The sequence below is a fragment of the Psittacula echo genome (genome assembly GCF_963264785.1).
Source record: "Psittacula echo genome assembly, chromosome: 16".
NCBI classification, from domain to species: Eukaryota; Metazoa; Chordata; class Aves; order Psittaciformes; family Psittacidae; genus Psittacula; species Psittacula echo.
The window spans coordinates 2,848,049-2,873,137 of NC_137752.1; the positions used below are offsets into that span (position 1 = coordinate 2,848,049).

At 38.8% G+C, this 25,089-nt stretch overlaps 1 protein-coding gene across 7 annotated transcripts in view; it reads right to left on the minus strand.

Moving 5' to 3' along the window:
* Positions 1-25,089, minus strand: part of DENND1A (DENN domain containing 1A) — a 190,603-nt gene that overhangs the window by 81,824 nt on the left and 83,690 nt on the right. For all 7 annotated transcript variants that reach the window (XM_080630893.1, XM_080630892.1, XM_080630890.1 and 4 more), the window contains 5 exons: positions 24,900-24,980; positions 22,758-22,811; positions 17,432-17,542; positions 11,959-12,059; positions 3,811-3,856 (listed from right to left, as the gene is read on the minus strand). In XM_080630893.1, coding sequence (XP_080487019.1) covers positions 3,811-3,856; positions 11,959-12,059; positions 17,432-17,542; positions 22,758-22,811; positions 24,900-24,980 — 393 coding nt within the window. The remainder of the gene's footprint in view (positions 1-3,810; positions 3,857-11,958; positions 12,060-17,431; positions 17,543-22,757; positions 22,812-24,899; positions 24,981-25,089) is intronic.

A 25,089-nucleotide genomic window follows, 5' to 3' on the forward strand; every position in this document is an offset into this window, starting at 1 on the left:
AGGCAAACATTCTGACAAATGCAATGTGAAGTTTCACACACAAATTCATCCTGGATAATCTTGCAAGAATTAAAATCCTGAAGTCCCAGAAAAAGCCCTTGAGTGACAGGAATGAAAAAATATTAAAAAAAAAAAAAAAAAAAAAGGCATAAAAAGTACTCTTCTGATCATGAACTTCAACTCTGACGGTTGGTTTTGTGCCCCATGAAAGGGTGGGCATTATTGTTACTGGAATGACTGGAAGCCTGCACAGAACAGCACACTGCCAGCAACTCGGTGTCTGACAGCTGAACAGAACTATCTGCAACAGTTAATCAAACCCACATGTGCCTAGATTCCAATAGGTAGTCTACTAGGTCAAGGGCATTCCTCTTCCATCAGCGCCATCACACTAATAACCTTCCTACAGAAACAGTTGCTGAAACAATCGTTTACTATGACAAAATGTAAAAGGCTGCCAGCGAAGTTTGACACCACTCATAGCAGGCAGGTCAATTTAACAGTCTGAACACTAAACCAGCACAGAGCGTGCAGGTAGAAAATAAAACAAGATTATGAAAGGGACATGTTCATTTGATAGAGTTTCATTTTCCTATCTCATTATTTATCAGTACTAAGTACTTATCTTCATCTAATATGAATTCAATTAGTTCCGTAAGCATGTTCCATTATTCATGTGATAGCTCCAGCCTTGCTTATCCAACAGCTTATAAACTTTTAGCCTTCTTTGAAGTCACTTTATGGATTGCTAAATGGAAATCTTATAAAGAATGACTAACTAGGTGATGATAGAAAAGCTGAAAAATAAGAGCACAAAACACAGCTCTATATTTTCCACCAAGTTTTTCCCTCATAAATCAGTTGGAGCCCTCTGACCTATAACAGGAGATTATCTTATCTCACTGGAGAACATTTCAGTCACAGCAAATTAGATTTAACAGTCAATGGATATGCTTGATATTTTAATCATAAGAAAAATTTGTCATTTTCCATTAAAATAACAGCTCCTTGTACAGAGACCCTGTGTAACATGGGAAACTGCAAAGTAACTTTAAGATACAAAATGGTTTGGAAGAAAACCTTTTGAGGTGAGGGATAGCGTGTATTTAGTTTAAAACCATTAACATTGCTCCTGTGTTTCTTCCAGAGGACGTGTTCCAAAGTAGGGAGAGCAAAACCCCACAGAAACACCACCAAAGCCAGAAAACTATTTCTTCCTTCATCCCAAATCCACCCTCCCCACAGCTTGCTCCACACAAGCTTAGGCTTCCACTAACATTTATGCAACAATGACAAATTCTGCAATCGGAGCTGCTGGAGCAGAACCCTCAGCCTATATATAACTGCAATCGCCCCCGTGGGGCCCTCCAGCAGATAAAGAGTCCACCTGTCTGAACTTCAATAGCGGACTGGGGAATTAATCCCTCATCCTGAAACTAGAACACGTGGATCAACAAAACACTTTTAGAGATGTATTTGCTGAGATTTCAGCATTTAAAGAAAAATTAATACTTCGAGGCTGGCAGTAATTTTTAGTTGTGCCTGGAAAAGTTACTTTGATATGGAAAAATTAGTACATTGTGTTTGAAAAAATACACAACTGCTAGATCATGAGGAAAAAATTGCTGTTGCTACTAATTTGTTATTCTAACAAATAAACCACGCAATTTGATACATACACATGAAGAAAAAGACAAAGGGGAAAGCTTTCAGCATCCTAAACAGGCAAAGAGGTAAACTAGAAATTGACTAGTACATCTGACCCATCACCTTTCCTTTGCCCAAAGCACAGAGAAATCGTACAACAGATCCAAGAGCCTCTGTGTTTTTATCTTTCAAGGGGAAAAGCAGTGCTAGTGGGAAGATTCATTTCTATCTGGAATTATTCAATCTATCCATAAGAGCAGAGGGAGGAGAGAAGCCAGTTTGTTTTATTTATTTAATTTATTTCAGAAGGCACTTTGAATCACAGTACTTTGCCAAAGTGCGCCTGTGTTCCAGAATCTCGGGCTATTCAAAAGCCATACTGGATTTAGTACTAAACAGATTTTTTCACAAGTGACTAAAATGGATAAAAATTGGCTTCTTCAAGAACTCCTTTTTTTGAGTTTTTACAGATGGAGTTTGGAGGCCTGCAGAGCCCTGCAATCTGAAACACGGAGACAAAGGGAGAGGTAATGGGTTTATGTAGCAAGGCAGGAGCGGGACATCACACAAAGCAACTCCAAGGTGTAATTATGAATTTGATTTTTCTATACCCATTGCCAGGCTCACCACGTAGCTCTTTGTGAGCAAAATTACTTGTGAGAGCTGACAAGTATCTGCATTGAGATACGAGCCCATCTTCTACCAGGTCTCTTCCTTCTCTTTTATAGATACTACAATACACATGCAACCATTACCTGGCACAGACATGGGGCCGAAAGCTTCCTCATTAATTTGAAAAACATATGCTAGACTATTTCTTCCTAGACATTACTTCGGTGCTGTCTATGCCGCATTGAAGGGTAATTATCAGAAATCCCTCTAACATAAGCATATGATGTGCAAACAAACGTACATGTTGACTTTTAAAATAATTGCTTATTCACTACCACATTGTACTGCAATTCTGTACTTTATTTAGCAATATAAAGGGCATAAAAAGTCATCTGTACCCAGGATAGTAAGGAAAAAAAAAATAAGGAAAAAGAGGTCCTGCATATTCCATCGAGTTCCTCACAAAAAAAAGCAACTTCTAAAATTACTTCACATTAGTGCTGGAAAAAGGGGGAAGTGACAGCATGCTAGTCCCAGTTTTAACACACAAAGACATAGAGGATCATTATTACATACACACACCCCGGTGAACGAATATGTTCGATCAGTATTTCCAGAGAAATGACACATTTTGGTGGAGAATACAAGTACAAATATTCTAGTAACATGCATTACTTCATGTGATGTAAAACTCGGTTGGGCGCGTTGTTACGTATCCTAAACACTACGCCTAAATTTCCAAACACGGGCATCTAAACCAGGGACACAAGTCAATTAAGTTTCAAGGGCATTTGCAACTCCCACCAGTTCAACAGTGTGGCTAATTTAAGAGCCTACACAGAGGCAGGGCTTTGTGAGCAGGAATGCCTCTTCCCACACAGAGCATACATGTTGTTCAGGCTTCCTGTGTAAAGGGGCACGATTAATAAGGACTCTGATTTTCACAGGGAACTAAATTAATAGCTTATGTTGTCCTCCAGATACTTTTGAGGAAAACCATCAACTGTTTCACCAGTACTGGAAGCAAACGCAAATGTGCTATTTCCACTTTTAGACTTTTTAAAAAGTCACATGAATTACTCTGAATTGTTTATATGTGAAGCTTTCTGTGAGGGCTGGTTTGCTGCCAGCTTTGTGTTAACATTAACAGCAAGTTCCTTCTTTTCAGATCTTCTGAACATTAAAAAAATTACAATCTGTCTGCAAAAGCCTAAAAGAGAACTGTAACTGTCAACATTTTGGTTTAATATCGACTTTGCCTTTGTGAATAGAGTCAAACTAAGGCAGGAAACTGCTTAAGTGAAGCAACAGGATGGAGAGGGGAACACAACAGGAGCTTGTCACCAACTGCAGAACTGAAAACAAAGTATGCCCAAAGAATACCAGGTATCAAACGCCCCTGAGATTTAACACTACCATGCTTAACTTCGGTTCTCTCAATACTCTCAAATTAACAGGACTATTTCATTTTTAAGCATATGAATGAATGTATAATTGCTGGCTCTAAATCATAAAACAGAAAAAGTTTCAGAAATGGTGAGAAAGACTTACCTCCATCAAACTTAAATGTATTCCAATGAGGTAGGGCATTGGGGCACTGCAAAGAGGAAAGAAATCCAGCTTTACTTTCTCATAACACTGGATTAACACATCTGACTTATAAAATTAGCTACAGGAAAATACTGGGATACTGGATTAGCTTTTGCTTAAAATAATAATATCTATATAATGAAACCACGTGTGAACAAAATTTTATTCCATATTTCAATAACTTTTTTTACTATGCAATATCCTCTCACCACTGTAAGACTGGCATTTTTCTTGACATCACAATTTGTAAGTGATTCAGGTAAGACAGGTACCTAAGGAGAGCTGGTAAAGGATCTATAATGCTGTGTCTTTTCTTAAAAAAACAAACAAAATGTGTTAATACAACTTTAAAAATAAAAATACCCAGACTTTTTCTAAGAGTATTCTTTAGACAAACCCATCCTATTGTAGTGTTAAGTGGTTAATCTAATACATTAAACATGTATTGCCCCCATACCACAGGTTTTAAATCCTTTCCATATGGACACATTTAAAATAGTTTATCTTTAAGTATAAGTCTTAAAATGTTTGCATTTATGAAAGAAAAATACAAAAAATAGTGTTGAAGATTCTGATGAACTCCAGAGCTCCTGGGATATACACCAATACCATCAGATCCTCCAGAACACAAACCTTAAATACACCAAGAGACTCTTTGGCCAAATTTGTAGCTTCAGACACAGGTGTGATACCACTGCTCTCAAACAGCACACTAACATTTAAGAGAAAGATTGATCTTTTCTATTTTTCCTTCCATGATGTTAGCAAACACCAACATGGGCTCTATAACACGAGAAGAACACTGAATGGAAGTTGTATCTTTGTGTATACAGTATTTCTAATATTAAGCCTATTACAGGACTCCCACTCAACTAATCAGGGAAAGCTTATATTTGCACTGCTTATTAGAACACATCAAAGAGGATGCCAAAGCTGCTAATTGCAAATATGGCATATACTGCCTGTTAAACGGAAAGCACACAGACAGACACAACTTTTAAAATAGCCTCATTTTGGTTTGGATACAGCAGCTCAAAGAGCTCATTTTCAATTTCAGATTTAAAAAAAAAGAAAAAAAGAGAGAAATGTCACTGTACTGCCTTGGATTAAAATATCTTCCATATTGCTTTTAGAAACTGGTACCTACTGCTCAGTAAGAGAAGTACACTGCTGAAAAAAACTAACTGAAAGGCACCAGACCAGCAAAAATCACTGCTTCTCGTTTTCATGAGAAATACCTTTTAAAACTATATTTACTGACAGGCATATTAATGTTTATCATGTTTATTAATAAACCCCCTAAAACTGCTACTCTGTTGGATGCTGTACCAAGAGATGGAAACAGCCTCTGTGTTAGACATTGCACATGAAAACACTTTTCGAAGACATTAAACAAATCTCGTATAAAAGCGCCACACAAGTTCACTTGTGGAATCCTGCACTGCCGTGTATTACATCACAACTCACTGAACTGAGCGAGAATGTCCCTGCCCCAGCTTCACCCAAGACAGCACCATATGACAGCCCAGAGAGGACATCACAAACTAACTTAGTAGACATCCCGAAGGCTCTGCTTCCCCAGGAATTTCACAGATGAGAACATACATCCAAGTTCTTAGAAATTTTTCCATACAACATGATACACACTTGCTACATATGGATCGCTGCACACTGATGGGTAGTTCTATTTGTCATTTTGCATGTTTCATTTGTGACAAATGCTATTTCTTTCACCCGCATCTCATCGTTTCCAGTGGCCACATTGCAGGAGCAAGGAAATACCCAGTAATTTTATATTCAAAGTATAAACCACTGGGTCAGCTGCCAGCTGCACAAATGCTCGACTTCCCCATGTGCCTGGCTGTGTGCTCAAGACTCTTCCAGTGTACACAGCCATGAATGTGTTTCCAATTAAGTAGTTTCATGAACACGACAGCTTCAATCTCAAACATACAAAGTCTGAACCTCAGCAGGAAGTCTTAAGACTGCAAATGTCTCATCTAGTGGAACCTTGGCTAATGTAATGAAAGGAAGCAGCAACAGTGCAGTATTCCAGAAAACCAGCCATTTATTAACGTACCCAAAAGTAGAGTCTGTCACCAAGCATAGGAAAACCTGAACATGGAAAAGTTAATTAACTGTATCATGTGCATCTTTCAGTCCTCCAGGTTATCAACAAAGACCAGTAAGAACGTCTGAATCCTTAAAGTCATGCACCCTTAGTAAGAGTTACAGGGAAGACATGGTTTAAGGTACATGGATCAGCTTTGGATGCAACGAATAATCTTTTCAGTTTTCCAGTGACAAGCATTACAAATAAAGGCAATACAGCCCATAAAACTACTAAAGGGACTGCATAAAGGCTACAGTAACTGGACTTCTAAAAGCATTCTGAAATCTGTTATTTCTTCAAACATGTATTACTAAATATCCAAGGACTCCAGTCCTCCAGTGCTTAATGGGCTGTACACCTGGACAGACAGGAGACAGAACGAGCAACAACTTGATACTACACAACTACAAAGAGAGGTTTTAGCATGCCCACTGATAGGAAAAATTGCTCCGGTTTTGCTGAGGATATGAAAAAGGAAACTTTGAAGCAGTAACTTGTTAAAGTACAATGTGTTAGCTTTGCAAATATTTGTGCTTATGAAGAGGTTTTTAAGGACAATTCACCATGATAGCTCCTTATGCTCCCAAAAGTTTAACTAAGCAACCATCATAAATAACCTCAATAAAATAAAATTCTGGTAAAGAGCATCTATATTCCCAATCAGATCTACCAGAGAGGTTATATTCTTTTGTCATCACTCACCAAGATGACTGAAAAGGAAACACACCTAAAAGCAAATGTTGAAGATTTATTTCAGGGTTCATAAATTGCTTTTATCACCCTTTTTTTTTTATCATGTGTTGATCATATGCCATTGGTTAAATACTCAGGCATCCTTGGTACAAGGGAACGGTGTGTGCCTCCTCTTCCCATTCAGAGCACAACATCACAGCTCTTCCTAACTGCTGTTCAGGTCCTGAGACATGAAACACTCAAGCAGTTTTTAATATTTTATCAGGTGAGATGTGTATTTCCAAGACTTTCAAGTGAACTTCAGTAAGACACATTGCTTGTATAAACGGGAGGAACACTCTGCACAACCTTTAATCCTCTGGGACCCACGGCAGATTAAAGACTGCCCTTCAGACCAGTCTTTACCTACTGCTTGACACTTCATCAGTCTCGGGGCTTCTTACAACCACAAGTACTAATTACTCAAAGTTGTTTGAGGGCAGCCAATAGCCATGAAGTGCAAAATAAAGAAGTATCAATTTCTACTGTGTGTATTTAGTGCTTGAACAAAATGCCTGCCCAAGTCCTCTGGAACAAAGAGAAAGGTTATTACTCCTCTTGTGCTACACAGGTTCCCAATGCAATCAGCATTATTTATAATCAAATGAGTTATATAGGTAAACATCAAATCATTAAAGTAGCAATGCATAAGCATGAATATGGATATTGTGGACTTAATGGCTATATATTGCCCATTTATTACAGCTGCATTTTTACAATTTCTTTAATTCCTTTCCTTAGGCTAACTAGAGACCTCTTAATTATGCTCCCAAGAGGTGGGCAACTACTAATTGGAAGAGAAGCAGGTGAAATAGAGGGACATTTCCTCTTAAGTGAAAAAAACCCACCCTTAAAAAATACTGCAATTCACCAGGACAAGTAATGTAAAACCCAAGGATCTCAAAAAGGTTCATAGTTTACAGCTACACAGGGATTTGCAGCATTTTGCTTCACTGTTCCTGGAAAATTGATTTGATCACATTTACCAAGTTCATGTCTTGATATACAAATACTGACTTAATCCATCACTCTCTCACACTGGTAGTACTTTACTCTCTAAGGCAGTCTCCTGATTTCTCTTCCAAGATTACTCTCTGAAATGCAACAGAATTCAATCCAAAATATATTGGGTAATTGATGCAAATTAGGAACTTGACTGCATAAACTGGAATGATGCAGAAAACATACAGCTAAGAAACCAGAAGAGCAACTACAAGAGCTTTTAGTGAGTACACAGATGTACCAGGCTAAATCGAAATGCCGACCGAGAGGCTCCTGAGGAAGGAATCATTGTTTCCCGAGCAGCAGGAGTACTCGCCCTCCGGTTACCCCCTCCACCTACTGACAGCAGCATATTGAACTATACGCAGATTTAGAAAACGGGAGAAAGGGAGTTAAAAAAACTCCTGGAGAAAGGGAAACCCGCACCAATAGAAGCATTTGTTCAGCAGCTGTGCCAGGGTGCTTTAAGAAGGTGGCTCTCAGAATATATTAATGCTGGCTGCTAAGCAGTCCATCTAATATAAAAGCCTGGTTTAATCACCCTAGAAAATATACTGTTACTTCTGGTAAAAGCTCACAGAATAACCTGCGTGACAATGCTCTGGGACTTAGAGAACACACTAAGCTGTGCTACCAATCAGCAAAGACAGGCTTTTCTTACAGGTTGATTTTAAACACAGACACCAAGAGCAAAAAGGAAGAAAACAGACACAGTGGGAGTGTTTTTATGCCACATGAAAAGCAAACTGGAAGAAAAAGTGAAGAAAATTAATGGGCTGTTTCTTTCACATCAAGAAATGTTTAAACTTCCAACAACAAAATAGATGGACAAGATCTGGCCAAATTTAAGTAGTCATATGTGCTTGGCTGGTGATGCTTGGTGGCAGTATCTCATTAACCAGTACTTTGGGCACCTGCTGGCATGTACTTTAAAGAAAACAACCAACAAACCCCCAAAAAACCCAACAAACCAGAAACCCAACCCAACCACCAGTGCTTCATGTTTCCTCTGTTGTTCTGCATCCAAAGGAACAAGCAACTGGGCCTTAAGGTGTGAAATCTAATGATCTAATGGTAGGATTCCTACCAATTTCCAGTCTTCTCCACCTAAAATCTTTCCCTGGGCTGAAAATACACCAAAGAAGGGTACCTAATTAAAAGATAACAGTAAAGGATAGCCCTCTTCCCCTTGCTTCCCATCCACTCCTGCCCTCAGTGAATGTAAATGACAGGGATCAGATGACTGAAGTCATTCATGTCCATGGTACTCCACCACTACTACTGACTCAGCCTCCTCAGTACAAAGAGCAAGTGTATTGAGAACAAATGTTTTGAAGATACAGGCTTTTGGCACATCTCTCTTGACAGCTAAAGGGAACCCTCCTCACCAAGCCTGATGTCTCCTTACGTGATGTTGGGCAATTGTGTGCAGTTCTGGTGTCCTCAACATAAAAAGGACATGGAACTGTTGGAACAAGTCCAGAGGAGGGCCATGAGGATGATCAGGGGACTGGAGCACCTCCCGTATGAAGACAGGCTGAGAAAGTTGGGGCTGTTCAGCCTGGAGAACAGAAGGCTGCGTGGAGACCTCAGAGCAGCCTTCCAGTATCTGAAGGGGGCCTACAAGGATGCTGGGGAGGGACTATTCATTAGCGACTGTAGTCACAGCACAAGGGGTAACGGGTTAAAACTTAAACAGGGGAAGTTTAGATTGGATCTAAGGAAGAAATTCTTTACTGAGAGGGTGGTGAGGCACTGGAATGGGTTGCCCAGGGAGGCTGTGAATGCTCCATCCTTGGCGGTTTTCAAGGCCAGGTTGGATGAGGCCTTGGGTGACATGGTTTAGTGTGAGGTGTCCCTGCCCATGGCAGGGGGGTTGGAACTAGATGATCTTAAGGTCCTTTCCAACCCTAACTATTCTATGATTCTAAGTGGTGGGAGGAGAGTTAGTTACTGTACCTGTTCACTCTGTGCAAACGGAGCTATTCTGCCTTTATGTATCTCTGGAAAGATCCAGTGGTGGTTGTGTCCCCCTTCCCTCCCCAGGAATTACATCAAATTTCAAACTTCACAACCACGAAGCTGTCAGTGGATCAGCCAGGACCTTAGACATTTCCTTTGTATGAAAAGTCTCCAGTGCAACTCAAACGATTAAAAGCAAATACTAGCAAGTGGAACAGACCTGTTTCAAAAACTTTCAAAGGTGACGAGCAATGCAGTCTGTGCACCCTTCTGTGATTGTCAAAAGGGCAGGAGAAGATTCAGAAGCACCACACAGCACAGTCAATAAATGGACACAGTCAACTGAATGAATGTGCTATTTTGTATTCAGAAGAACTGAAGAATTCCCCCTTTAAGTTTTGTTTCCATTTCAGCTCTTTAAAATCCTTATGTCACATGTGCAAGAGAAATAACCAGGCGATAACTAAAATTAAACTAAACTCTTCTATTTTAAATTATCTCAGGTCATTTTCCTTAAGAGGCAGACACTGCAATAATCCTGCCTTACAGAGGAGAGCTTGGAGTTGATTGCTCAGTGCTCCCTGGCAAAAATGACGTCTCCAAGTTCACATGGTTACAAAATAGATGGACTCTATTTTGAGAAATATATTTATGGCACATAAATTGTTGCTAAATTAACTTATTCAAACAATTATAGTGTGTGTAGCTACCTCTCCAATTAAAGTTCATAGCTGGCTAAGGCAATCCGTTGTATTTGTGAGCATGCAATTACAATCTGCCTAATAATTCTGCATTTTTAAATCATACTTCTCACACACTAACTGGCTCATTCGTTATATGGACAGGGTGTTATGCCATGAAAGAATTCATTCAGTAAAGCTCAATGACATGTGTCTTTATTTCCTTGGGTACACTGCCCAAGTGTTTGCTTTTTGCACACTTCTGCTCCCAACTGCGGGATCTGGACTTAGCCTCTTTTAACGTGTCTTTGTCAGAAAGTCGATGAATACCTAATCTTCAAACCCAGCGTAAAAGCCTCTTGTGGTCCACATCGTTGTCCTGAAAACTCCTAGCAGCATGTACCTGAAGAAAAAGCTGGCAGCAGCAGCCTTCATGTGTTAATTACACATGCGAAGCCCATTATGCAGAGAAAGGGCACCTGCTGGCAGTGCAAATGACTAGAGCCTGCGCTTCCTGCTCACCCAGTAAATTGAAGGTTCATTTCTACAGGAGATAACAGTTTTTAGATTCCGTTCCCTGTATCCTCAACATAGGCACATACTTAACATTTAAATCATCTGCAGAGGAGCAAGCCTCCTTTAAATCTGCATGTTTCCATTCCTAGCACTTCACTTAAAAATGCTGTTTATCCCGGCTGGTGCCTTAATCCTGCTTAAATGCAGAGAAAACGTCACATAGAACACCATCACTATTAAAAAACCAGCCAACTTCCACACTGGTTGGAGGTTGTTATTAAAAAACCAGCCAACCAAGCCACACTTAAAACGACACAGTAAGTTTAAGTTAGTTTTTTCTTTCTGAGAACTGTTTAAGATGCCAGGGGGCAGGGGGAGGCTGCTTCTCTGTTTCCAAATCCATCCCAAAAGTGCACTAAGCAAAACATTCACATCAATGTTCCTGCTGTGTGGAGATCTAGTGGGGAAGCAGCAGACTTGCCAGTGGAGACAAAGGAACCAAGTCACTCAGCCTTCTCTCTTCCTTCCCTCCTTCATCACTTGCCTACGTGACCACGCAGCAGCAGGTCCGTGTTTGACTGGTGCTTCCCTTTCACTTCTACTCTTGTTACCCTCTACATCCTTCAGTTTAAATCCAGTCAAGCTTTGGCCTTACCAGTTTCATCTCTGCATGTCCAGGCAACAACTCCATTATTTCCCTAACAGGGCTTGGAAGTGTAACTGCTCTAAGAAGCCTAAAGCAAGGCCGCTTCTTCTCCACTGTATCCTCTACTGTTAAGAGTCTAAATTCAAATTTCAACATTTAATACAGATATGCTGAAAACAAGTTTTAACTACACAATATCTGCGTTGCAGCGTTCCATAGTGACTGCACATATTAGAGTATTTCGACATACTGAAAGACAATTACATATTGCCATAAAAATACATTTTGTTACTTACTAGGTTGGCTGCTTCCTTAATATGCCCATATATTTTTAGAGTAACAGTTGCATCATAAGAGGACTTCAGACTTACTATATAGAAATGTGAAAACTGCTGTGAATTTAAGTGATATATATACATCTATATAATATATATACATACATATATATATAGCCTTACCAACAGTAGTCCAATAGATGTGGGGGCAGAACAGGAATGTAAACATGCTGCCAGAACATCGGGTAGAGCATAGCTGCAGACCCATGAATGCAGGCAGTTAACTGAAAAACACATATTAAAACAGGATCATAAATAAGACAAAAACCAAGCTTAGAAAGGTAAAGTTAGAAGAAAAATCAGTAAAAAATCAATTCTGCTTTCATATCAACATGCTTTATTGAAAATATACAGCAGTCTTAATAATGAAAAAGGAGTATTGGTGGGTGAAGCATGACTGGTTTATGGTGGTTGTCATTGGACTGACTTTGTAAACAGCTGAGAACATGATTCATTCAACAACCAAGACCTGAAAAGAACACCCAGTGTTCTATAAAACAGAAATGTGGAAATGAAAACACAAAGGGAGCTAAAAATACTGACGGCAAATGCCCCCAATCCTGGTAGTAACTGTCCATTAAATAACATAAAACTGCATTGAGATTACTACAAAACTGTAAAAATGTGGCATATGTTTCTTAAGAACATATCACACCAAACCCAGAGATTAATGTGTTATTATTTAAAAGGGATTTTTATCTAATTGTCCTTCACCAAATCAGTTGATCCACTGAATTTCTCAGTTATATTGTTAAAAACTCATTCAGAACAGTTCTGATGCTGGCAGGTACTGAATGAAAAAGATCACAAACAGCAACCACAAGTCTGTCAGTTAAGCCGTGGGGAGAATGCTCACAGAGCACTGGAGGAAATTGCATCTCTCAATCCTATTTCGAGCTGTAATTAATAATTTGGAACAGAAGCTAAGCAGGATATTTGTTACATTCACTAAGGATATTACAATGGAGAAGGTGGTAATCCTCAATAAGGATCTCTCAGCAAAAGCTATAATCAAAATACTACATGAAAAGGGTATCAAACACACACACACACACACACACACGGGAAAAGAGAAAACAAATAAATAAGAACACTCATACAAATAGACACATACAAGGAAAAGACTAAGAGGTGACAGGCAATCACATCCACCCTGACAGTGTGCTGCAGTTTAGAGTGTCTTTTAATCTCAAATGATACCCAGCCCAAGCACAGAAACGTGTTTCGCTTGTGAGACACCTTTTGAAAACAATACCCAGCAAAAGGCTACCGGTTATTTGAAGGTAGGATGAAATCAAGCATGTAATGCTTGTCTGGACTGAAGAAAGGAGGGAGAACACTGCTTACAAATACCAAAAAGACAAATTCTAAAGGACCGAGGTCCGGTGGTGGCCTGAAGTTGTGTGAGATGAAAGACAACAGAAAGACAAATAGCAACATTAATTCTAATTCAGTTAGATGTGGTGTAACCTTAAAAAACCAGAAGATCCTCATTATTATTGATTTCCATTAAGACAGACCAGTGAGTTATATACCCCATCATAGGACCCCACGACTGGTAAGAAAGTGGTCTAGATGAGCTAACACAGTCTCTTCAGGGAAAATCAGCTACAACCCTGAACGCGGTTTGGCTTATGTTCAATGCCAAAGTCTTTATGTAATTCCAGTGTAGTTTCTGTAAGTAACAGAACCTGGTTTTCAGCTTAAAATGCAGGTCATGAGGCAAGAGGAGGGAAGACAGGCACGTATTATATGTGTTACTTTTAAGCCTCTGAACAATACAGATCTGGATAAGCAATGAGAATGCACCAAGGAATGGGGATTATTTGGGGGAGGATTACTGAGCTCCTCTGCAGCGTGATGAGAACCATGGCGAGATACAGCAAGTATCTGAACAAGTACCTGTTCAGACTTTCTCAATCAGAAAGGTCTTTATTAGCAGGTGAACATTATTTTATGGTCCATAGGGGATGGAAATTTTAATATGTTGGGAAACTAATTAAAACAAAAGTTAGAAGCTAAGAAATCCTGAATTTATTCTGTATTTTTGACTCATGAAAGACTAAAGATTTATCCCTATCCCATTATATTTCAAGTTAGCGTTATATTATTCTTGCTGGAGCAGATGTTCCTCTCTCACAGATTAGATGAAAGCCAGAGCCTAGCTCCAAAATATGCAGCAGAAAAAAGGGCCTGCTTTCCCACTGTAGTTTTTCCTCTATATCCCTAAATCATTTATATTTGCTGTTTCTGTTCTCCAAATCAAAAAAAGAAGGAAAAAATACCATTTGTAAATTTAATTCTTACTTTAAAATTGCTCTGTCGGGATCAAATGGATTATTTCCTGGCATTATTATCTAACGTGGTTGCTGCTGTAGAGGACTGAACTCGCTAATCCAAGGAGGCCTCTTCCAAGCCCCACTGGTTTTAAAACTCAGCAAGAAAAGATTAAACAGACATAATGCTCAACACTGCAGACATCTGAGCAGAACCTGTCACTTATTTTTGAGATGTACTCCCACCTTGCTATCTGGCATGAATTCAAATAACATACTACCATGAGTAAGCACCAGCACTGTCCTTCAACTCTGCCAAGATAAGGGCTCATAAAAAAGAAATAGCGTATTTGCTGGAGACCTCACCTGATTAGTGATTGCCATACAGAAACCAAGCACTTAATAATAAGGCAGCCTGAGAAATGCCCAACTGTCAAAACTATAGGAATCCAGCATTTGGAAATAAGATTAGTTCCACTGCCTCAGCTTCCTGCAGCTGTTGCTAGAGAATGTAAAAAGATAGCTATGCAAGAAAGACACTGATTCACTAATGCACGTTTTGTAGTTCTATATTTAATACTCTAAAAGCCTTGTTTGAGCAAATGAAATCAGTGGGATTTTGGCACACATATAAAAGTTATAAAATGATGTTGAACTACAACAGGCCTCTTTCCAGTGCATGTTTCTCTCTCCTGATGCACAGGTGCAGTACACGGCTACAGATGTGCAACACGTACTAGTAAACATATACCACCTCTGGCATGCTTGTAAGATAATTTCTCTGCATTACTCAGGGCTAAAAACAAAGTAGAAAGCTTAAGACTGAGCCATACAACAATTAAGCCATGAAAGCAGGGCTGTTGTAAAGGCTGTGTATGAAGGTCCAGACTTAACTGGCAAGTTTTAAGGGCAGAGACAGAGCTCTTGGGAAGGACGAGCTTGTACATTTACAACAGTAGTTGTAAGGCTGTTGTAGAACAAGGACTCTGCGAGCTTGTTGCAGCAAGGCAGCAGGAGCAGGTTCGCATGGAATAGGGAATACTGGACACAAGGAAAGCTCATTTCATTTTTGCAACAGCATGCTCCCACCAGCAGGTGCTCTTTTGCAAAGCACAAGGGTTTTAGGCATTTTGGTTCATATCTGGTTTTTCTTGAGTAGATCACAGGAAACATAAAGAAATTTAACATGAATAATTGCTTTAACATCCTGAGAAATCTTCTGAGATTCCTTTTGTAGGAAAAAAAAAAAGAAAAAAATGAAAGAAAAGAGCAATAATTCTTCCACAGGTTCAGTACATGTGGTTTATAAAACAGCTGACAAACACAGCCTCATTCAGTTACCACTACATCTCATTCAACTTAACTACATTAAGGAGATTCCAAATTAAAATTTGAATTCGATATGATGTGTTATAGCCCAGAATTTATTCTATTCTGAAAGACTTTCTTATCCAGGACTATTTCATTTTCTTTCTTACCTGATACTAACTTCAAGCCTTAAGTACGAAGTGTGCCGCGTATCTCCAAGTTAACTGGAATTAACCACAAATAGGTCCCTTCCACTTTTTAGTTAAAAAGCTATAAACAAAGAAACCAATCCCCCTCAGCCCCACCCCACCCTCACTTTACTTTGAGAATTCTCAGCTTGGTACGTTTCCAGTTACAAGGTCTTGGCTTCCGCTGAGCACAGTTTGAAATAAAATAATGCAGCTTGTTCCTACTGCTGGAACATGCAGAGCGGAGCGCGCAGGGAAGGAATCGCTGGCTCCGGCCCAACACTTCAAACCTGTCTTACACTGTCACTCCAATCTTGGAGCAGTTTATATATAAAGTTGTAAGATAAGAACACAGTATGAATACCCCTCCCTACCGAAGAACCCGACATGCTTTTATCTTGGACAGAGGCAAAAGGAAGAGAAATAGCACAAAGATAGGGAAGAAAACACAACCCTACTTGTGAAATGGCTCATTAAGGAAGGCAAAGTGACAGGTAAGTAATTCTTCTTCCCAGGCTCTGTCACAAAGGGAGAGATTAAACCAACCAACCACACCAACTCTGAAATGCTTTGGATGGCCGCTCTCTTCTTTCCCCCTCTCTGATAATTCACTCTTCATTCTTTAGGTTTCTGAAATAAACACTTCCCTTTTTCCTTTTATTCCATTATCAGGAGTGGATGTATTTTCCCTTACTTTAGTAGGGAGGACACAGAACACCTGGCAGATAGAAAAGTTAAGATTTTACAAGTTTTCTGTGCTATTAAACTTAATAATACTTACATTCTTTCAGTTAAATGTGGGATTGATTGTAAACTGCTAACAATTATTAACAGGTCCCTTAGATTATTCTAACTCTCTTGGCTTCACTTACCTTTCAAAGCAATGTTGTAATAGTTATTCTGAGATTAAGTAGAAGTCCTACTCTCTTTCATTTCTCTGCCCTGTATCAACAGACTATCCATACATGACTTCATGTACATAATTTCAGACTTCTATAGTAATTAGAATTCCATGAAGCAGTTTTAGTCTCAAAATAAAGTGGGTTATGGTCATGCAGTAAGAGACTAGTTAAATCCATACAAAAAGGAAATGGAAGCTTGTATTTTAGAAAGGACCACTCAAGTACTTAGTCCGTAGCACTAGAAAGTAAAATTAGTTAAACCATCTTATGCTCGTCATTCATAAAGGAAAGCAATCAATAGCCATTTGCAGAGCAAACAGAATGAAAACCGAACATTTTCTTTTATAAAGTAAATCACAATCTTATTGACGGATAAACCTTGAAATGCATAACACAAAACTTTGAACTGGATCAAGCTGTGTGCTTGTTTTGATGTCCAGCCATTTTCAGAGGAGAGGACTCTAGAGTATTCAGCAGCTTTCATCTCTCAGACACTTGATGGAGCCTAAGTAGCATTAAGGCTACACCTTATAAGACAAAACTGAAAAAATGTGAATTGTCAATGTATTTTAGTCCATCCAGAGAAGGTCACTGGAACATCCAGTTGACAGTATTCATGATTTATCCATTTTTTTCCTGACAAGTGAATTATGACAAAGGGACTTCACTTCAGCATAAATGTTTGTATATTTATGTACTAAACACCCCCAAGAATTCCTGCATCCAAAAGACCATTTTTCATTTAATCATTAGATACCATCAGAGGTTATGTAAAATCATCACATAGAAGCATAGAATTGAGTTGAGGTTGCATAGCTGAGGCTGGAAGGGGGACCTGGAGATCATCAAATCATGTCTTATATATGACTGTCATTATAAAGAAAAACTGTGAATAGAAGAAATTATTCTGCATTTTACTCACAGTGCTCAGCTTACTACAACAAATGAGGATGCGGCGTTCATACAGCATACTGGCATAGAGGTGCAGCATGTTGTTGACATCAACTGCCACAAAGTACTCCGTCAGATTTCTCTGGGAAGAGAAAGAATAATTTTTGATTCATTTTACAAAGTGAATTTTTACAAAAATTTAAAAAAGAAGTGTCCTTCACAAAAAAAAAACAAAAACAAACCCACCACATTTCATCCTCCTATTATGCTACATCCAGTATATGGCTTAACAGAAGCAAGCACTATGCCACCTTATGTCAGAGTACTTTCTAACTGCAGTACCCTTCCCCTAACTTTTGGGGAGCTAGGTCCTGGCATAATAAAATTGATGATGTTTCACATACAGCTTCTTAATATATAAGACACTTCTCTGAGAAAAACATGTTCTGTTACTTTTATGGTCACTTTAAAGTTGACTGATTAAGTACCAAAAAACCCTCATTTCACACTGCAACAATAAACCCAGCTCTCTTAAGAGGACAATTCTAATACAACAGATTCAAATGTAAGCTCAGTCTATGCTAGAGCAATACTGATAACTGGAAATACATAGGGGCATTTAAGAGGCAATTTACAAAGAGTTACACAGGTTGTCTGAGCTCCTGACCTCATGCACCCAGACACAGGTTTCCCCTTGAAAGACAAGAAAGCACTTCCTTGGGGCTGGGGAAATGAGGAAGGAGACAAAATTCGTGGCTGCCCATCTCTGGTGAAGAGGCAGGATTCAAACACCCAATTTTACTTTAGTGATCAGTACATTTATATAAAGAAAATTAACAGCAGTAGAAGAATATCGTAAGCAAAGCACATTTGCAATCTGCCCTTAAAGTACAGACAGATCAAGACACAAACCGGTAACAGTTCCGAGATGTTACATATACACTACCTAGAGACAACACAGGTTCCTTCCATGGTTTTGCTGCTCCAAATATTAAAAAGCACCAATGTAAAAAATACTGTAAATAACTGAAATTCAGGAAATAAAACCAAGCAAACTGCACAAGAGCCAGTTCATTCCCCACATCGCCCCATCAGCCAACAACATCATCTATTCCTCACTACCAACGTAACTGCCCTGTGCACAGGCTGCAGTGTTATGAATAATCTATCATTTACTAAATATTTAAGCTGTTTTCTAATAAACAGCAGAATGCACTCCTAAGATCTTTATTAACAAAACTAGAAAGCCACAATGTAGGTAACTTGATCAAAACGTGCTACAAAAAAAGGAGTTTTGCGTGTAGAGGATATTTTCACTTCTAAAAACAGAGAATTAAAGAAACAAACAAGGGGAAGGTGGTGGAAGACAAGATAAATGTCCAAAATGCTGAATTAGGGAACTTATTAATTCATTTCCAAATAGCTTCTTACAGATATGGAAGGGCTGCTGTATGCTAAAGACAATCTTATACAAAAAGCACATGGGAGAGCAAAATTAGATTAGTCATGAATTCAAGTGCAATCTTAATCATCGTTAAATAAAAAAGTGCAGAAAAGCAAAAAGCAAATATGATTTAGAAACTTAAAGAAGCTCAACAAAGCCTATTAGCACTTTTGACAGATCCAAAGATAACTCTAAAACCACCAATACTTGGCCTGAGAAGTCTGCCAAGATGCTTCATACTGTGCAAAAATATGTTCCACAGCTTGCCATCCAAACACAAAGAACTAAAGAAAAATTAAGCATGGTATTTGGAAGACTTTTGTAGCACTGTGTAGATAGAGAAAAACTAAGCTCATTGTGGTTAGCTTCAAACATGTTAATATAAAGCAATCATTTTTAGTCTTTGTTACTGGAAAGCTGGAGCCACAGACAGGTATATTCAAAGAAAGGGGGGGGTGGAAATTAGAAGCCAACATATTTTGCCAAAAACCTATTAAACTATCATGTACTTTTTCTGTATTTCTCATCCCATCTGTGCTGATTAGCATGATATTTTTGTCTAAACATAAGCTGTCTTCTCTATGGCTCTTCCTCCCTCTCTCACCCATCTTTCCACGACGCCAAAACACTGGTGCATGACGACACAATCACTGCAAACAGTGCGAATTAAAAGAATTCGCATAGCACAGGCACTCTTTGGTGCCGCTCAGATCAGAGGCATGGCAAAGGAGCACATAATCCCCATGTTCTGCCTGGAGATGCAGATCTGTGTGTGCATGGACTTGGTTGTAAGGCAACAGCATCCACTAGTGAGAGGAAAATAGACCCAGGGATGTCATTTGCAATTATTCTTTCATCAAGTTTAGTCTGATGAAATACTGGCTTTGACACAGAGATGTACCTTCAAATGGAAAGATTTGTAAGGATTTAGTCTTCTCTGCTCTCAGAAATTTGCCAGTGACACCTGTGAAGCATGTGGGCTGTATGGTAATGTATCGATACTGAAGAAACTCACGTGTTAGCTCGGAGTTTTATTTATAAGAAAGCTGTCATCTTTGAAGATGGAATTGGGACTTACACATGTATTTTGAAAGATACGTCTCGTAAGTGACAAAACCATGAATGAGTTAAATAAATACAAATGAAAGCGTTCCAATTTGCAGTAGAATTGTTGTGTATTTTGTTTCCCAGGATCTAAGCCGTTCCTGGGGGAGTAAAAGGGGGATTTTCAAAATAAAATTGGGAACAGGTATCCCCACTCCTCCCAAAACTCACTGAGAGCGCTACAAAATTCCCTTATGCTCCTTTAAAAGTTCATTCATCAGTCATCTATTTGATCATCTGCTAGCTAATATCAGTAAACATACATGCACACCGACTTGACATAGGAAAAAATATCATGTACTTTTCTTCAACATCTAATGAAGAATTTCTCACTGAAAGAACAAGCCAATGAGCCCTCTTTGCAAAGAGTGAAGCCCAAACACGGATTATAGCTCACTTATTTTAGTCTGCTCTTGAATAGCTTCATGTAGAAGAATTCAGCAAATTCCCTCTTAGAACAAGTCAACAGAATTGAGTCAGGTTTTCTTCTCCATTCTCCTTTGGAAATCTCTCATGTTATTTAGAAGCTTGTGTTCTTCCAAACATCATATAATCAAAATCTAGGATGGGGTAGGTGATCTGGTGTGCAGCTAACACTTCTATAATGCCATGATGTTGTTTTGGAGAACAAAATAATGACAATACACTTTATCAAACGGTGTAAATATAGAAATAAAAGGGAAAAGGCATAAGAAAAACAGGTAGCAGAAGACGTGTTATAATAGATGAGTGAAAAATCAGGCATTTTGAAATATAGGACTCGGTGATACAAAAAACACACCAGAACATCATATCAAGAACATGTCATCATTTCAGACCAGTAACTTCCCTGGTATCTGAAACCCTGGTATCTATCCCTGGCATTTGGAAATATAGGACTCGGTGATACAAAAAACACACCAGAACATCACATCAAGAACATGTCATCATTTCAGACCAGTAACTTCCCTGGTATATGAAACCTGGTATCTGGTAACTTCTCTGGTAATCTAAATACAAATCTTTCATGCAACTTAAATCTTTAGGAAAAGTCAATGCTAAGCTGCTACACAAAAGTGTCCATGCTAAATGCTTTTGTGACTCATTAAACATATTGATCTGACACAAAGTCAGATACTGAAGTTTGTTAACATTCCAAATAGACTTCTGTGCAGCTCTCCATTAATCATCACATACAACTTCAAAGTTTGGCACTACTAAAGCTTTTGCTAGTACGGGTTTTAAATGTAATTACTGATAAGATATGTAGAATTTTGAATAAATGAGGCCAACTGATTAAAATCCATGAAGATTTATGCTCATTTAATGTCCTTGTATTATTCCCTAATATGCTCCAATTCTACATGAAAGTTGCATTAACAGGCAGATAAAATACATATAAGCAATTACACATAACTCATCAGAAAAAACATAAGCACGCAAAATGCCTGAGACATAGAAGTCAACTGCAACAGTTAGATCAATGGATCTGATTTTTAATACTTTTCTTTCTTACAATGAGACCTAGCTTTTTAACTTTAGGTATATGTGTGTGTACATGTATATAAGTACAGGGGCACATATATTTGTTAACTGAAATGTTTTTCCCCTTCTGTTCCCAGAGGTGCCCTGGTTCCCCCCAGACACTGCCGAGTGCACCCGTGACAGTGACACAGCTGCACAGGATACCCAGGAAACAGTCACAGCCCCTCTGAGGCACATCAGCACCACTCAATGATTCAAAGAGGATGCTTTTTAGCGTCACATGGCACTCCCTCCCACCCATGAAGGCTGAGCGTTCAGCTTTCAAAGGGTTTCCAACTCCTTCTGGCCCAAGGCTTCTGCTTTTATAACAGCCTTTGATTCATGAACATTCATCATGTCTCCTGCTCAAATGTTTTGGGAAGCTGACTCATACCTTCAAATATAAAGCGAACATCACCAGCAGACATAACCAACAGAGCATAAATACAGCTATACTTCCTGAAGCCTTTACTACGTACTGTGTTATTAAGCTGTTCCATATCAGTTAAAGCAGGACCAAGGCAGACAATCTACTTTTAATCCCTGCCACTGGTTTCTTACCATTACTAGCTCATTACTCTCTGCCTTCCAATTCACCAGCCCATAAAACGGAAATAAGCTTCCTTCCTTGCTCTCCAGGTGATTTGAGGCTTATCAAATAAAAATTGTTAAAGTTTGAGCAGATTAGCATAAAAGAGATGAACATAAAATATAAACCCTATAAACAATTAATTTCATGTGTGGATTAGGACAGGATTTGACTCTTGAATTACTCCTAATGTATCATATTTCTACAAAATGAAGTACCTGAGAAGAAAGAGCGCATCTATTAAATTTGCTGACAGGAAACATGTCAGTATGAAAGTCTACAACACAAAAAGAGCTAGCAACAATGTTATAACACAGAAACAAAAAGCCCCAAATGTAATCTGCTATACATATCATCCACAAATGAGACGAAATCTCTTAATCATTCCCTTTTCTTTCTTTCTTTCATGCCATGAATTGAGGTATATGGTGCTAAGGCAGGCAGCAAAATATTTGAGAAAGGAAACAGAGATGAGATGCATAAAAATTTGGCTAAGAGACAGAGCAGGAGCATAGTAAAGAGTATTTAAGAGAAGAAAATGCCACATTGTCTTCCCACAGACCTATCATCCAGCTAGAAATCTGAGGCGTGCTGAAACATGCAAGTTCACTTCAACATCTAGCAATCTCTTGGCCAAAGAGAGGTAATAAATGTTATCTCTTTTGCTGCTGACATTAAACAGAAAAGGCAAAGCACATGGTCCTCTGGAGTACTCACATTTTCAGGTATACTTGGAAGCTCTCTGGTGTCAGGCACAGTAAAGTAAGAGTGCTAAAAAGAAGAGCAAGTATTTATTATTGCAGTATTGTCAAAAGCAATCTAAATGTATTGCTTGGTATTAGTAACAGCAGTAATAGCAGTTGCTCAGCTAAGTAAAAATGACAGAACGTTTGTTACCAACTACCAGCATGACTTCTTTGTCATGGGTTTCAAAGCTGGATTCTCAGATCACACATGCAATATGAAATGCGTTAGGACAGAAAGTATCAAATGCTCCTGAAAAGTTGTATTATATTTTTTTGTTCTTCAGAGACACCAGTACAGACTCACACAATGTACGACATATGCCAAGGAAACTCCAAGGCAGTCTATAATCCAAGACATCTTTTCCACATCTTGCATGATGGACTACAGGAAACATCAGCACACAGGTCCCTTTCTACAGCGTCCCTAAATTTCATTCAAGAAAATGGTGAAGTTAAGGAAATTTGCTGAGAAATTCTTCCTAATTTTTAAGTTTTATGCCTACTTACCTGAAAAATATTATTAAAGTTCTAAGTCACTTTTATATGCCTTAAAAAACACATTTTGAAAGACCACATCTTATAATCCATGATACTGCCACATACTACTCAATCGCTTCTGTCAATCAGCATTGTATGCAATTTAGATTATTTTTAAGATTTTCATAATTTGTCTTAGGGCTACCAATTAATTCCTTGCTGAAGCTCTGAAGGTGGTTTATTCCTGGCATAGTTCCACAACTCGCACAATTTTCTTGTGGAGATATATATATATGTATGTGTGTATATATATCTCTCAGACATTTCAGTGCTTCATGAACAGTCTATAACCCGAAATAGCAAGCGGCTATAACAGCCACACTGAATATAGACAGTAACCGTATAAACACATTTTTTTGCTTTTTGATCTATCACTATTCCAGTTTAGTTCAAAAGATGCAATGCAAAGATACAGGAACAGTATCTACAACTATATCACATATAGGAACCTCACCCTGACCCCAAAGCAGGCTTGTAAACAGTCAAAAGAAAATGTGTAAAGACACCCCAGTGAACAGTCCCCTGGCTGCTTCTTTTATATCCTTTCTTGCTTCATCACCCATGAAATGTCTGAGACAAGGGGAGACCAGCAGCATTCCTTGAAACCACTGGTATGAAAACCCTGAAATATCCCAACTGATCACTGCCTTTTGAGACAGCTCATCCCCTAAACAGAAATGCTGCTCAGAAAAGAGCTTGCCTCCAGAGGACTGGGACATTGCTGCCAGCTGGTGACCTACCGAGGCCAAGCAACTGTTACCTGTCGACTGACATTACAGGGTGAAGTGATGAGAGTAAGCTGCTTCTTGCCAAAAAGTACTTTAGAAGGAGTAAAGGAAATGAGAGGTAGAAGAGAACTGTGGCTGCACACACCACTGGTTTCCATGTGAACTCTAAATGACTAATTGGCAACCACAGTAATGTGCATCTCAAGTAGTTTTTCACTACTGGCTGGAACACAAAGTTGTTCTGCAAAAATTAATATGAAGACAAAAAACCCAAAAGACTAAATTCCAAATACAATCACGTCAATAAAAGCCCACATTTCTATTCTTTCGGTCTTCTTTGATTAATTTTCCTAGAAGATTTAAATATTAAATAAGTCCTTTTTTGTGGGAGATTTTTTCTTTGGGGGGAGGAAAAGGAATCAAAAGATGTGATAAATGGCTAATATTCGAAATGCTGCTATGACAGGGAGGTGATTGCTCGCCTTCCAGCTTTGTCCCCCTTGCATACCAGCAAGACCTAGGAGTTTTGCAGAAGTGTGGGCAATAAATGTCATGTTGCTGCTCTGTAACCTCTTGCAGGTCACAGACGATATGGTGAGAAATTTCCATGGGGAATATACACAATCTTCTTCCAATCAAAGAACAGCATTTCAAAGATATTTGAGGTTAAGGAAAAGGAAACAGAGGGCCTCAAATGTGAAAAGGGGAATTTCACAGCTCTGTGTCCTCACAGGAAAACAACATCTGTGTACCAAGGTCCAAAAAGGAGAATTGCTTTTGACATTCCTCTATTGTGATACGTAATGAAAACTAAACACCTCACTTTATGTCTCTCCCACTCCACTTACCACTCCAAGATGAACAGAGGTTCCTGGCTCAGGGATGGCAAGTTTATGAAATGTTTCTAGGAGCTCACTCCTTTGACTATCCTGAAATAAGAAGGGGAAAAAAAAAAGAATACTAAGTAGGCATTGCTGTAACAAGCAGAACTCCAGGACAGAAGGGCAATGTTTGTGGAATTGGGGGCTTAGAGAACTT